Below are 15478 nucleotides of genomic sequence, written 5' to 3' on the forward strand. Positions count from 1 at the left end.
ACTGTTCCACGTGACCAGGGTATCAACTTGTGTACCTAATGTGCCTCTAACCTGAGAACAAAATTTCAATAATTGCCAAAGCTTGCTTAACACCTGCCTTCAGCAAACTGGACTCTGACGGTGCTTGAGGTAAATGCCCGCTATCCTCTGTCTGGTTCCCTGCCGAGTGACTCTTTGCAGGGCTATCTTAGGAATTCGGTTGGCATTTCTTCTGTTCTTTGTTGACCATTGACCAATATGACCGTTGCTTCCCCTGCTTTTGTAACGTGGTGGCAGGAAGGAAGGGAGGAAGGACGGACAGGGGTCGTTGCCAATACCCGATGGAGTGGACTGGGTTTGGAGAATGTAGAAACGGGGCCCCTGGTCCTTACTTCCACTTATACCCCCTTATCCTAGTCACTAACAAGATACGTTTCTACATTCATAGGATGTCTGGAGTTTGTGTGTGTTTGCTTGTTTGTATTATCCTTGGGAAATGTTCACTAACGACTGCTGGGGGTGTGAAGGTAATTTCTATTCTTCTATTTTCTGATTTCTGAACTTCAGGAGAAGGTAAAGCTTGATGCTGAAAGGGAAAAACTAGAGAGGCTTCAGGAGCTTTACTCCGAGCAGAAGACCCAGCTGGACAATTGTCCTGAGTCCATGAGGGAACAGTTGCAACAACAACTGAAGAGGGTCAGTAGCAAACAGGAATGTGCTAGTTGTTTTTTTTTTTGTTTTTTTCAATTAAGTTCCACTTACCTATGACTTCCTCCTTCACATAGCATAAATTTGCAGAAATTCTGGTCATTAGATACGTTTTAAATAGAAATATGCATGCTGACCATATATATTCCATGCTAATCAGTTGAAAAATTCCTTGTTGGAATCCTTTGCCTCATTAATAATGCAAAAACATTTCCCAAGTCCTTTTCTGTAACAAAAGAGAGCTATTACTGACATGTAACCAACAAGACTCTAGCGTTTAAATCAGCTGAAGTCTTTCCCTGCATTCTGTTCTCTGCTGCATCTTGAGTCCTGTTTGCCCTCGAATGTTTCTTTTTTTTTTCCTCCTCTCAATTTTATACTCCTGTCCACAAATTTTTCTATTCTCTGATTTGCTCCCCACCACCACTCATCATTTTGTTTTTCTTTTCCTTTCTTCTTCTTAGTGACCTTGAACTCATTAGCACGATCACAACAAACAAGACCCAAGATGCAGGGCATTCAACATTTTCTCATACAAGCTTCACATTTTTTAAAACTTCATGAAGCATAGATCTTCTAGTTGAACTTTATCAGATTATTCTTCGATCTTTAATGTTGGCAGTGTTGAAACGACCTCGATATTTATCTTCCTAGGTGGATAGTTTTGCAGACACTAGCAAGGCCACTTGATATTTCATAGCTGCTTGACAGCTGCGTTATTTGCTCTAAACAACAGCCCAAATAGACTGTGACTCTGGAGAGGCAGTCATTAACAGTCTTGGACCTCTAAAGGAGCCTAATAGTAATTAGTCCTAAGTCAATAGCAACTTATGATTCCACATGAGTAGGAAAGAAGACTACTTTTATTCATATTGCTATGTCTGTACCTTCTTGGGCAACTGGGAAAAAGTCAGTTAAGATAGCACACACCTGAAAATGTTTAAGATGACCTTGAATACAAATATGTTTGATATCTCTGAGTATCACTAGGTTATGAAAAATTACAGTTGAAACTTTTCAATGTATTGTACAGGTTGAATAAAGAATACCCAGTACAGACAGGTGAAACTACAGTGTAACGGTTCTAATATTTTTAATTTTTTACAATGTGGATCAAAAAATGTTTCTTCCCCTTTACTCATTTTATTGAGTACAGCTTAATTTGCTATAAGAAGATAAAACTTCCTGTCCCTCAGTGTCCCAAGGCTCTGAAAGCCTTACGATAAAAAATGATTGGAAAAAGAATAGTATTTGTAAAATTATTTTAGCTTGTAATTTTTTTGTGTTTATGCCAGTTCACAAAAGAGATTGGGAAACTGATTTTTTTATATTTGTTTACTGTTTTTCAACTTTCCTTATTGCTAAAGATTTTACACAGTCACCATAATGCTTTATGTAGAGTCAGAAGCATGGTTATATATTTTGTTCTTCCCTTCCTTTAGTTATCCAGTTATTGTTTCTATTCTTCATAAATATTGCTTCAAATAAAAACTGATAGATTCTCTTAATAACCTGGAGTCAGCATGATATGAATAATTACTTATTTTGTAATTTTGTAATTAAGTAATTACAATTGGAATTACAATTGTAATTTTGTAATTAAGTAGTTATAAATTACTTAATTTGCTTAATCTGTTAGATTCTATAGGATAACTCATAAATTTGTATATGTCCCAAGGATTTTGACTACAAATGAGGAAGGGAAATGATACAGACAGCCTATTCCACTAACTGAAGGCAAAGACTCCTTCCTCTTCCTTTCCAAGCAGAGTGCAAAATTCTTATCATAAAACCCCTTTCCTTAGGAGAGAAAACTGGTTCGTGCTAGCTTCTGTTCACCTGATATGAAAAGAACTACTAATTAATTCTGTTCTCCAGGGAAGGATGATGACCAAAATAACTCTCCACCAGTCCTTTGGCTTAATCAGTAAAAAGTTCACTTATTTCATGAGAAGTCCATTCATACTGGAACTTCCTGTCTTATCACAACTCATTTCCCTTCAGACTTAGAACACTCCAGAATAGCACTTCATTACAAAGCTTTCCCCAAGGCATTTAAGCTAGGTTCAATAAAGTTGATTTTATTACAAGTAACTTCATTAGGCAGCAAGTCAGACAAAATAGAAAATAAATGAATAGGAAGAAAATCATTTTCTCAAACTGTATGCTGTCTCAAATACTTAAGCCGAAATTGTAGAATGATTTTGTGCATGCAGCACTCTGGATTTATGACTGGGCTTCTGACCCCTAAATCATTGCTTTAAAGCAGAATACAGTTTTCATCCGATGTTGATTTCATGGCCCATGGTTTAATGTAGTTGATAACGGGCTCACCGATCGAACTGTTTCCTGGGATACAAGTAGTGTGAGAAAAAAACCCTGAAGAAAATTGAGCCTTTCATCTGCTGGAGAGGACTGGCTAGGATAGTATTGTTGTGTTTTGGTATTTACTCAGCTGAAAGGTTGATTTCAGTCTCTGATTTTTAAACAATTCTGTTCAGTAATATCTACAATTAGGAGCCTTTTTTTTTTTTTCTCACTAGCTCTACTATGAGTTTATCCTTTAATCTTGGACAAGTCATTCAATCTCTGTGGGCCTCAATATCCTCATGTATAAAATGAGAAGATCGTACTACATGATTTCCATTGTCTTTTTCCAAATTCCAAAAGTATGCAAAAAAGTGTTTGACTGTAGCACATAAGATGGAGAAATAGTAACAAACCCTGAGCTCCATTTAAATTTGCTTTCAAAATTGACCTTGAGCTGTCATAAGATTATTTCTGTAATCTCTCCTGGCCATTCCACGTCTAGTCTCTTCTTTCTGTTCCTCTACTAGGCAAAGAAAACATAAAGTTGTACATGTAAACTTCTGCCATATACATTCTCAAAAGTTATTGGAAGGAAAAAAGGAATTCCCTTGAATTTTCTTTAGCACAGCTGTCTTATTTCCTTTCACGCCTGGCCTTTGAACTTGCCAGCCAGTAGAGATTTGTCATGTACTTTTAGTGGAGAAGTTTAGTTAAAATTTTCACTCAACTAGCCATACACTTGACTTTGAGCTTCCTGTATATATTATTCTGTGCTCAATTAAACTATTCCTGCCCCCAAATTCCATCTCTTGAATTCTTATTCTTATCTAAAATCTTGTAAAAGTTTTTCCCCTCCCAAGTTGTTTTTCTTTCCCAGTGTAAGTTTATATACACACGTTTTAATGGTTTAGATAACTTGATCAGATGATTACACCAGAGGAATCTGAGTGCTGAGCTAAGCTTTAATTTTCAACTTTCCTGCCTAGTGTGCTATTATTTTCATGTAGTGGTTTAAATATTTACTACAAATAAATTAATGGCTCTGTGACCTTCATGTGGTTAAAATAGCATATGTTGCACATTAACCAGATGTGGAGTAAGCGACTGACTAGCATAGTGTGTATACTGTGAGCCATATGCCCACTTTGAATGAAGATTCTTTATAAACTAAAAAAAAAAAAAAAAAAAAGCCTATTAAAATTTTTATCTCAATAAGCTTTAGCTGCAAACAAAGTGTAATTGAAAAACCTTAAAAACTTGAGTATGGAGGCCTGTATGAATAAACATATCACTGATGTTTTAAGACTACAGATATTTTGTTTCAAGACATAACACTAGTGTTATGTCTCAGTTCCTTTAGCAGTGACTAGATTTGGTCCACATTCATTAATTCCTGTGAAGTTATAAGCATGAAATGTCTGATAAACTTGAAATGTCACCCAGTTACTTGAAACCAAGACCACTTTACATTTGGCCAATTAAAATATAAAGAAGCTTTAAGAAATGCTGAATATGTTTTTCAAATTGTTTTTCCTGTTCTTAGGCTTTGAGAATACACTGTCTGTGTTGACATAATAATCTTGTTGCTATAGTGTTGGTTGTAATTTCATGGTAGCACATAGTTCTTCCGTGAATCATCCCCAGAATAAACTCATTCCTGAAGATAGAAAAATATTCCATTTGATTAGAAGACATATATAAGTTTATCACTTATATAAAAACCAGGGGAAGGGGTGGTGTGTTTAAATACTGATATAGATCTAATTTATCATATATTTATTTATCCAACTCTTTTTAATGTGTCGATTGAAAAAAATGCCCTGGCACTTTTACCCATGGAGCGCTATGAGCCATGTAGCCTAGCTGCCTTTTTCTTTTTTGGTCATTAATTATTTATAAATTATATTTTTAAAAAAATCTTCTATACATACCACATTTACAGTTCTGTCAAAGGCTCCCAAAATAAGGTGGGTTTTTGTGTGTGTGTGTGGTTTTGTTTTTTTGTTTTTTAAGTAGATGGGAGAACAACTCATACAACATGCAGCAGTCTCTGCTCAGATACAGATTCACTCCTGTCTTCAGACATCTCATCGGTTGGAGAGTGCCTCTTCTAGACTATCTGACTTCTGTGATTTCTGTTTGTTCTTAAATGTCCTAAAGATTATTCCTAGAATAATCTTAACCTTTCAGTTAACCTTTCGAGTGCTTAACCTTTCGAGTCATTCTTTGTGCTTGATGAATGCTGGGGTTTCTACTGTTTCTAATAAAAAGGTTTGTAAACAATTTTAAGGGATTCACAGAAGCCCAGTTTAAGAACTCCAATCTTCAAATGTTTTTGGTGACTTCTCCCTTCATTAAAATTATTTGAGCATGCGTGCCTACATATACATACATATAGGTCACATTATATTATAAATGTATATATTATATGTATTGCATACATGCTCAAAATATATATATTCTTTTAAAATAATGTACATATACTCCTCTACTTGAAAGTACATTAGAGAACATTTATTGAGAATTTGTAAAAGGAGGAAAAGGAGGAAAAACTAAAAAAAATATAAAGAAGCTCTAATATTCCTTCCTCACATCCCCGTGCCTTGTGTGGTATGCCATTTGGGGTACATATATTCCTCTTAGAGACCTCTGATCTGTTATGTATGCCAATTTTTTTTTTTTTTTTTTTTTGCGGTACGCGGTCCTCTCACTGTTGTGGCCTCTCCCGTTGCGGAGCACAGGCTCCGCGCAGGCTCAGCGGCCACGGCTCACAGGCCCAGCCGCACCGCGGCATGTGGGATCCTCCCGGACCGGGGCACGAACCCGTGTCCCCTGCATCAGCAGGCAGACTCTCAACCACTGCGCCACCAGGGAAGCTCGTGTATGCCAACTTTTGAATCTTTTTTTTTTTTTTATAGTCAACAACTTTGGAATATTGAATTTAATCTTTATACTGAAGTCTCATTTCATTTGAAAATTTGTGGAAAACAGGAATTTTTCTCAAGAGATTATGTCACACCTTTGGTCTGCAGATAATGTTTAGGTTATTTATTGAATTCTTTTTATATTTCATGATCCATTTTAAAGCCACCTGGTATATTTAAAGCAAGAATTCCTACAACCACAGAGCAGTCTAAAACCAATGGTGAATAAAAATTTAAAGAAAGAAAGAAAAGAAAAGCAGTAAAAAATAAATAAATAAATAAATAAATAAAACCAATGGTGAAAGAGATGCTGCCCTCCCACCCCTACCCCAGTCCCTTTCAATTTCATCCTAAAGTCACTGCTCTGGGGTTTAACTCCAGAGAGAGGATTATCATGTTCTAACCCTGGTCCGTGTTGTAACTGGAAAGATATTTTGGTCTTTTTGCGTTTAATAATTTTTTCTTCACATTAAGAACGCTGCAGCTATTCTGGTGTGTCTTGTTTTCATTCCCTTTTCTCCAAAGGATGCTGATCTGTTGGATGTGGAGAGCAAACACTTTGAAGACCTGGAATTCCAGCAGCTTGAGCGTGAGAGCCGTCTAGATGAGGAAAAGGAGAACCTGACCCAGCAGCTCCTGCGTGAAGTGGCTGAATATCAACGGAACATTGTTGCTAGAAAGGTACTTTTGCCAGGTGTTGTTCAATGTGAAAAGTCAAAATATACCCCTTGCTATGTGACAATAATGATTATTAATATAGCTATAGCGTGTGTCCATCCGTCTGTATATCTGTTATATCTGAATATCTTTGTGTGTTTAAGCACGTGTCACATTTGGCAGATTATGGAGCCTTCCATTTACATGCCAAATGGTGCCCCCAACTAGATAAACTGAGACTTGTTATAGTCATTGTTGCTTGATGCTGTAGATGCATTTATGAATATAAATGTGAAAACCAAGGTAGAGAAAATCAGAAATCTAGATATTTGTTTTAAATTACTTGCTTTTGCAATCATAGTAAGTGGATTTAGAATAATTCTACGAACAGTCTCTTTTAGAATTCCTCTGTTCCCATTGCCCAGTAGTTCTCAAAGATGGCTGATAGTTTACTACTACTAGAAGCAGCCTCGTGGAATTCTATGCAGATGACCGCCTCCCTCCAGCCCTGACCGCCTCCAGATGTCCAGTCCAGAATTCAACTCTCGTTCCAGAATTTAGAATCACACCCCTGTGCTCTGTACTAAACTGATAAAGTTGAGGGAGAGGATGATGGAGAAGGTGACTTCTTAAGCTTTCGGTTTAAATAAGAAATTCCATTGTTTTTTCTCATGAGGCATCTCCCAAAATGATGCCAAGAATTCATTTATATTCTAACACAAGATTTCCTGTTGACTTCCAGGTTCTTGAAATAGATTTTGAATCACTTGGCCTTAGGTAAAGAAAAGCCTTGAGCTTGTCAGTTCAAAGAAACTGCTCATTGTCTCTGGGTAATAATCACTGCCTACCTACCATCAATGAAATGTGGTCACTGTGCTTCAGGTTATAACACTTTTTCTCCCTTTCCCAGGCCAGACTGGAAAACCCTTGAATGTCTAATGTACATCTCTATGGTCGTTTTGTTTTTTTTTTCCTCCAGGAAAAAATTTCTGCATTGAAAAAGCAAGCTAATCACATTGTCCAGCAGGCTCAGAGAGAACAAGATCATTTTGTGAAAGAAAAGAATAACTTAATAGTGATGTTACAGAGAGTAAGTATTTCCTTTTCAGCACTGGTTGCAGTAAAACACAGGTTCCAACTCAGGGAAAGTTGCTTCCATCCAAGTAAGTACCTTTTAATAAAGAATAGTGAATTATAATTTGAGGAAGAATTTTCTATATACATTTTTATTTAATCCTCCACATTAATGAGCTGATGCTCTGAATGATTAACTATAATGCAGAAAATAAACAAAGACATTTTATTCATGCTTTTTCCACAGTGTTAAAATCCAAACTATGAAAAAATCTGTATGTTTTCTGATTTTCTTCTTTTAAAAAACATCATATTTTTCATCAAATAGGTAAAACATATTCTGCTCTTTTTACTGCTCTCAAACATTTTGGCTCAGTTGCTCTGGTGTTTTGAACTCCAATTATTTGCGTGTGGGTCTTCCTGGCAAAGGCCCAATAAAAATCCCAACAGATTTTTTTGTAGAAATTGACAAGTTGATGATAAAATTTGCAGTTGATCTTCATTATTCATGGAGTCTGTATTTGTGAATCCATCTGCTCACTAAAATTCATTTGTAACCCTAAAATTAATACTTGTCATGCAGTCATTGATGGACAGGCACAGAGCAGTGAAAATTTTGAGTCACTCAGTGGACATGCATGTTCCCAGCTGAGATTGAACAAGGCACTTCTCTGCCTTCTTGTTTCAGTTCTCTTACTGTAAACAAGTGTCCTTTCTGTGGACTGTTTAGTACCATGTTTTCACATTTTTATGCTTTTTGGTGATTTTGCTGTTTAAAGTGGCTTACAAGTGCTGAAGTATTGTCTGGTGTTCCTAACGGCAGGAAGGCTGTGATGTGCCTTATGGTGAAAATACATGTGTTAGATAATCAGCTTTCAGGCATGAATTATGGTGCTGTTGGCTGTGAATTTAATGTTAATGTATCAACATTGTATATTAAATAAGATGTCTTTAAAAAGAGACACACATAAAACAAAGTTATGCAGTAATCAGTTGATGAAAATATTGTGACCAGAAACCCAATGGTTCAATATTCCCTAGTTCACTGTTCATGGCAACATTATAGAACACAACTACTGCAGATAATGAGAATCGACTGTATATGAAAATGTAAAGGGCATAGAAGAGCTGAAACAACTTTGAATAAGAATAATAAAGTTGGAGGATTTATACTATTTGACTTCAAGTTTTACTATAATGCCATAGTATTTAAGAAGGTGTGGTACTGGCATACAAATAGACATATAGATCAAAGGAATGGAACAGAGTCCAGAAATAGACCCACACATATACTGTCTATTGATTCTTGACAAAGGTTCTAAGACAATCCAGTAGGGAAAGGAAAGTCCAGCATGTGGTGCTGGATCAACTAGGTAAACATGGAAAAAAATGAATCTCAATACCATTCATCCTCACACCATGCATATAAATTAATTTGAGACAGATTAATAACCTGTCTAAATAATAATAATCTGACCTAAACATAAAAATTAAGGTGAAAAAGTTTCTAGAAAATACAGGTGTGCAAGTACACCTTCATGGCCTTGGAGAAAGCAAAGATTTCTTAAAGAGGAAATGACAGAAGGCTTGTATCCAGAATATATTAAAAACTCCTACAAACTCAAAAATAGTAGATAAACAACCAATAAATAAATTTTTAAAAAACAGACAAAAGACTGGAATTGAAACACTTCACAAGAGAAGTTATGTGAAAAGTCAATAAGTCCCATGAAAGAATACTCAGTCGTTAGTCATCAGGGAAATACAAGGTTGACTCAGTTTAATAGATTTTGTGTTCCTTCAGGAAAAGGAAAATCTTTGTAATTTGGAAAAGAAATACTCCAGCCTCTCTGGGGGCAAAGGGTTTCCTGTCAACCCCAATACTCTAAAAGAGGTAAGCTGTAATTTTTCTTGTCTACTTATATCACCTTAGAACTCAGGAGATGTGCCTCAGTTTTATGCGATTAGCTGACTAGGAAAAACACTAACTGAAGTGACTTATGAAAGCACTCAATGCTTTGATGGTTTTCCTGCCTTTTGTTATTTGTGCTTTGAGAATTTCAGGGATTATCTTTGTGTCTAATGCAGATTCACTCTGTGTGTGTGTATGTGTGTGTGTGTGTGTGTGTGTGTATACTTTGCTTAACAGTGACATTGTGGGTTAACTTGAAGTTTCAAAAAATTTAGGATCCAGACCAAAGCTAGTCTTAAATTCTCTTCTTTCCTTCCTCCATTTTCCTGTCTCAGCTTCTCCTCTTTCCTACTTTCTTCTCTTTCTCCTGTCTCCTAGAACGTGAAAATGCCCCCAAACATCTCTATCTCCTTTTTCCCCCCATGTTGTCTATGCTATTTTTGCCCCTAAATTGGAAAATCCTATTTACATTAAGTTGTACACTCTCTTTATCCCAAACATCCATCTTTTCCCAGGCTCCATCGCAACCCTTTCCCAAATATCTTTTTACAGAGCTACATTGCTATAATGGTTAAATATTTTAACTCTAATTTGGAAAATTAAAACGCTGACTGAGAAAGAAAATAGTTTTATTTTTTTCCAAAAAGCTAAAGAAAAAGCTTGCTTCTGCATAAAATTTTTCATAATAACAAAAAACCCTTTATTTATAAACTGCTTTAAAAAGACAGCAGAGTTAGGAATTCCTTCATAGAAAGTAGTGTGTGTGTGTGTGTGTGTGTGTGTAGGTGTGTGAGGTAAATGCTCATCACATAATAGGAGTGAATAATATGTCCCTCAGAAGCATTTTTTGAAATGTTTCCAAAAAACTTTTTTAGACCATTCAGTTTCGTAGTTTCTCTCCGTTATATAGAACACAGTTCCGGCAGATTCACTGCATAAAGAGTGGTTGTGAATGGAGTGTAGTGGAATAAGGTTGTCAGTGAGGTGGGCAGGGGCTGGGTCTTGTGAGTTATGTTAAAGAAATTTGGTTTATTTTATGTGGATGGGAAGCCACTGAGGGATTTTAAGCAGGGAAGTGACATTATTTGAGGTCCATTTGTTAAAGATCACTCTGGGCTGCTCTACTGGATTATAAAGAGGAGATGCTGGGAAACCCATATAGTGGTAATTGCAATAGTATACGCTGGAGGTGCTGGTGGCTTGGATTTGAACAAATGAAGAGAGATGGAGAAAATTAGCTGGATGCAGAAATACTTCAGAGACAGAGTTGACAGTTCTTGTTGACAGATTGGATGTGGGGATGAAGTAAATTAAGGGTATTGTCAGGAATGCTGCCATTACTCCAGTTGGAATAATGAGGTTGATGGTGAGTAACTGTTACTGAGATAGGGAAGACTGGAGAAAGAATAGAGTTGAGAGGGAAATGCGGTTTGACTCTGGACATACTGAGTTTGAAGGGCTTGTGGCTTCCAAATGCATTAGATAAGCTCTAAGGTCACTTCACCTCTTAGAAGAATAAAATCTTTCCCTTTCTATTCAAGAGTTGTTCTTATTCTCTGCAGCCCTCCTGCTGTCAAAATCCAATTTGCCTTTTTGACTGTATTGGTGTGTCTGCAACTCTTGTGTTTGCTGAGTGGCTGTGTGTCCTCCATGTCAAGCAGACTTGGCTCAGAAGATGTTTTGATTTTCTCCTTTCTTCCTTTCTTCCTTCCTTCCTTTCTTCCTTCCTCTCCCTTTGTTTCTCTCTCTCCCACTTTCCTTCTTTCTCTCTCTCACTCTCATTCTGTCTCTTTTTTTAAAGTGTGATGAATTTATATCCAACTCTTTTAAACAAGTCCCACTTTTGGAAAAAGACATACATTTTTGAAGCAATTAATTAGGATATATGGTTATGACTCATATAAAGAAGCCAACTTGGTTTTGAAAGATTCTACTATCAACTTAGCAAAAGAATAACTCAAAGTTGTTACTCTTCACTGTCATTCATTATCAAAGATAAAATAAATTTGACAACCTAGTTGTCAACTTCCTTTCTTCAGTTTAATCTTATAAAACTTTACATAGTGTCTATTGCCCCTTTCTGAAGTGCAAGACTGAATTCGGTAGCATTTTGATACCTCCAATTTATAAACAGTCAACTCTGGCTTTCTCCACTTTGTCAGAATTATAAATTCTCAGTGAAAACCTTGCTTGCAGCCTGGAATTTTTGCTTCACCAACATAACAATATCTTGCCTTTCCTGCAGCCACTGTTTGAAATGATTGATAGGCAAATAGAAGAACCTAAGTGTTAAATTTAACTCAATTTACTTTAAAAGAGAGATATTGGGCTTCCCTGGTGGCGCACTGGTTGAGAGTCCACCTGCCGATGCAGGGGACACGGGTTCGTGCCCCGGTCCGGGAAGATCCCACATGCCGCGGGGCGGCTGGGCCCGTGAGCCATGGCCGCTGAGCCTGCGCGTCCGGAGCCTGTGCTCCGCAACGGGAGAGGCCACAACAGTGAGAGGCCCGCGTACTGCAAAAAAAAAAAAAAGAGAGAGAGAGAGATATTAATTTATACCCTTTATTCTTTTTTTCATATTGTTTTTTTTTTTTGCGGTACGCAGGCCCCTCACTGTTGTGGCCTCTCCCGTTGCGGAGCACAGGCTCCGGACGCGCAGGCTCAGCGGCCATGGCTCACGGGCCCAGCCGCCCCGCGGCATGTGGGATCTTCCCGGACCGGGGCACGAACCCGTGTCCCCTGCATCGGCAGGCGGACTCTCAACCAGTGCGCCACCAGGGAGGCCCCATACTGTTTTATTGGTGTGGTGAAAATCATGAATGGTCTGTACAATTACTTTCCATGGTAATTTACAGGTGCCTTTTCTTCAAATGTAAATTCAGGAGTTTTGATTCTCATCAATTTTGATTCATGGGTATTTTCTCTAAGCTGAAGCCAGAACTGAATCATTGAATTTAAAAGTAACTGGAAATTCTCTGTTCTAGGGGTAGAGTTGGGAGTTGGGCAAGCTGCCTTAAATTGAAACATCCTCAAGCTGCAACTTCATCTTAGGGATTTGTGTGTGTGTATGTATGCGCGTGTGTACACGCGTTTCTCTTGCTAAGGAAGGCTCACAAGAGAACAGTGTCCTTTTTATTTTCATTTTGTTGAGACACCTAAAAGCAAGATTCCATTGCGAATAAATTACTGCTTTATAAATGTCTTAGTGCAAAAACCAGTAGCCTTTAGTCTACATTTATTCACTCTCTAATTTGTCAGGAAACAGGAAGAAGAAGGGAAACTCTAAAAAGAAAGATTTATGGAAAAGTTTCTTGAAGTAGAGAGTGATTGCACTGTCGATTTTATGTCTCATATTTATTTTTGCTTGTGATGATTTTAAATGCTGTGTAGTGACAACCTATTCAGTCAACAGAATGAATGCCGATATGGATGGATATTTAAATCAAAGGTATTGGGTTTGTTATAATAAAGTCATTTTGATTTTATCTGAAAATTTACTTTTAATGTTTGAAATATCATTTTTCAAGATTAAGCACCATAAATCCATTTTAATAGTTGATGATTGCCTTAATGAAACATCTGATAATACCACAGATATCTGGCTGTGATGCTCTAAGCTAACTCCATTGTACTGGAGCATTAATACTCTCGCATGCCTCAGCTCTTGCTTTCCTTGTGTTTAACTTCTGAATTCCTCCTTTTAGGGCTATATCATTGTAAATGAAATTAATGAGCCATGTGGCAATTCCACGAATCTCTCCCCTTCCACTCAGTTCCCTGCTGATGCTGATGCTGTTGCCACTGGGCCTACCACAGCTGTGCTGGTGAGCCAGCCACAAAATAAAGAGGTGTGTTGGCATGCCATTTCATTCATTCACTGCTTTCCTCATGTCAAAAATTAACCCATGGTTAACTGAAAATAAGGGTGTGTGAGACAAATATTTGTTTGGTTGACCAGAGGGCCAGAGTGACGGTGAGATGAAAAAAAACAGGCTGATTTGGGGGTAGTGCTGTACCAATGATAATACTAGAAACCATGAAATATATGGTACAGAGTATAGAGTATTAGGAGAAGTAAGTTCAGAAAAATGAACTATACATCTATATAAATACACACACACACACACATATATATATATATATCTCTTAGCACTTTAGCCCAACCTACTTTTCTTAGAAACCAAAAAGCCTTTCTAAAATTGTTGGTTTGAATCATCTTTCCAGTTTGATTTTGTCTTCTATTTTGTTTTGCAGTATGGATTTCTTTTTAATATTAAGCTGCTTTAAAACATCTGGGGAGGCGTAAATAATAGAAAATTAAAATACCTCTTACGGATCCAAGTTGCCCACAGTGTGGGATCTTAACAAGAGGTTAAATTGAAAGATACTGCCCATCATTTATGCCTTCTTGAGTAACATATAAGAAAACAAAACAATCAGATTATCGATTTCATTTCTTTGTCTTATTCTTTCATTTCATATGGACACATATATATTTTTTCTTTCTCCTATAAAGCAAAGTGCACCTGTCTGTTCTGGATTTATGTTTCCTTCCACCCTTTCTCCTCATCCTATCACTCAACCTCCATCGGCCCCTTGGCCTGAAGTCGTGGCTACATCTGTCGATTCTTTTCCTTTAAATGACACACCACCTCCTCTACCAGCTAAGAAACACAGAAGGCAGCAGCAGCAGGACCAGCAGGTAATTAGGAACTGGTGTTTAGAGTTTCACCTTAACAACAAACTTAACTGATGTGAAATCTTTTCTTCAACTTTTCCAAAGGTATTTTTTAAAAAGATAAGATGCATACTCCTGTTTTTTTTAAGGACATTTATTATGGCCTAAGAGTGTGGGGATCGTTAGAAAGTTTGAGACCTTGATTGTCCTCTCCTGGCTTTTGATATGTTTGAGCTAGTTTCACATCCTCATGCTTCAGTTCCCATTCAACCAAAATATTGCAACTTACTTCAGGTATTTTTCAAAACCATAATAATTATTTCCATAAAATCCATGGTGTAAAAAGTTGCTGTGTCAACACAAAATATTTTCCTCACACATTATTGAAACCATAATAATAGACATCATTCCTCTGCTATGAGCCAAAATTTCCTCAACATTTTACAAATGTCTTATTTCTTCCTTCTAACAATCCCATGGAACTGAGGCTCAGCATTGGTAAGTAGCTTGTCCAGGATAACACCACAAGCAGTGCATTTGGTCCATAGAACAATAGTTTTTTATTGCACTTTTTAAAATAGATAATTTATTATTCCAAAAGTGTTGCTCTCCTTTTGATACATTCTATGCATACTCATGCTTGGGTATTCAAAAAATCTATTTTGAGACTCCTTTCTACTATAATCAAATCCTTATGTGAATTTGGCCCTAGAAGATCCTAAGGAGTCAGTCAATAGACCCACCCCCCCTGCAAAGTAGGTGAGCTCTGGTTTCCTATGCCCAGCCCTTACCTTTCTTACAGCTACCTTTACTATCTATTACCTTTGGTTAAAGGACTATATCTCCTCACTACTTTTAGGTTAATAAATATCTACTATAAACAGATAATTGTAAAGTTAAATTGCAGATATTCTTCATGATTGGTGTGTTTGGAGATTGATAGTAAGCTTGATAACCCAAAGTTGCATTAATTTTTACTTATTTCAAAAGCCTGAGTTCAGTATAAAAATGATCAAACCTAAAGAACCTCTAATTAGGAAATAAATTTACTATTGAAGACATTTTGGAGGAGGCCAAGAAAAATTTGGATAAGTTTCGAGTTGGCAAAAATTTTGCCTTAGGAATCTGAAAAAAAAATGAAATAGTCAACAGGAGGATTTTTAAATGTGAGGGATTGCTGTAGAGGCTCCTTGGCCAAGATCTTTTTTCAATCTAGAAGGATGCCTTATATGGAAA

General features: G+C 36.9%; 1 protein-coding gene across 19 annotated transcripts in view; it reads left to right on the forward strand.

Moving 5' to 3' along the window:
• The window catches only part of PHLDB2 (pleckstrin homology like domain family B member 2), a 130749-nt gene that overhangs the window by 89277 nt on the left and 25994 nt on the right, over positions 1 to 15478 (forward strand). For 8 of the 19 annotated variants that reach the window (XM_081234074.1, XM_081234076.1, XM_081234077.1 and 5 more), the window contains 6 exons: positions 547 to 675; positions 6447 to 6602; positions 7558 to 7668; positions 9457 to 9546; positions 13269 to 13412; positions 14081 to 14266. In XM_081234074.1, the coding sequence (XP_081090200.1) occupies positions 547 to 675; positions 6447 to 6602; positions 7558 to 7668; positions 9457 to 9546; positions 13269 to 13412; positions 14081 to 14266 (816 nt within the window). The remainder of the gene's footprint in view (positions 1 to 546; positions 676 to 6446; positions 6603 to 7557; positions 7669 to 9456; positions 9547 to 13268; positions 13413 to 14080; positions 14267 to 15478) is intronic. The other 11 variants (XM_081234071.1, XM_081234072.1, XM_081234082.1 and 8 more) reach the window with 6 other exon arrangements.

The sequence above is a fragment of the Mesoplodon bidens genome (assembly GCF_964165515.1).
Source record: "Mesoplodon bidens genome assembly, chromosome: 5".
Lineage (NCBI taxonomy): Eukaryota > Metazoa > Chordata > Mammalia > Artiodactyla > Ziphiidae > Mesoplodon > Mesoplodon bidens.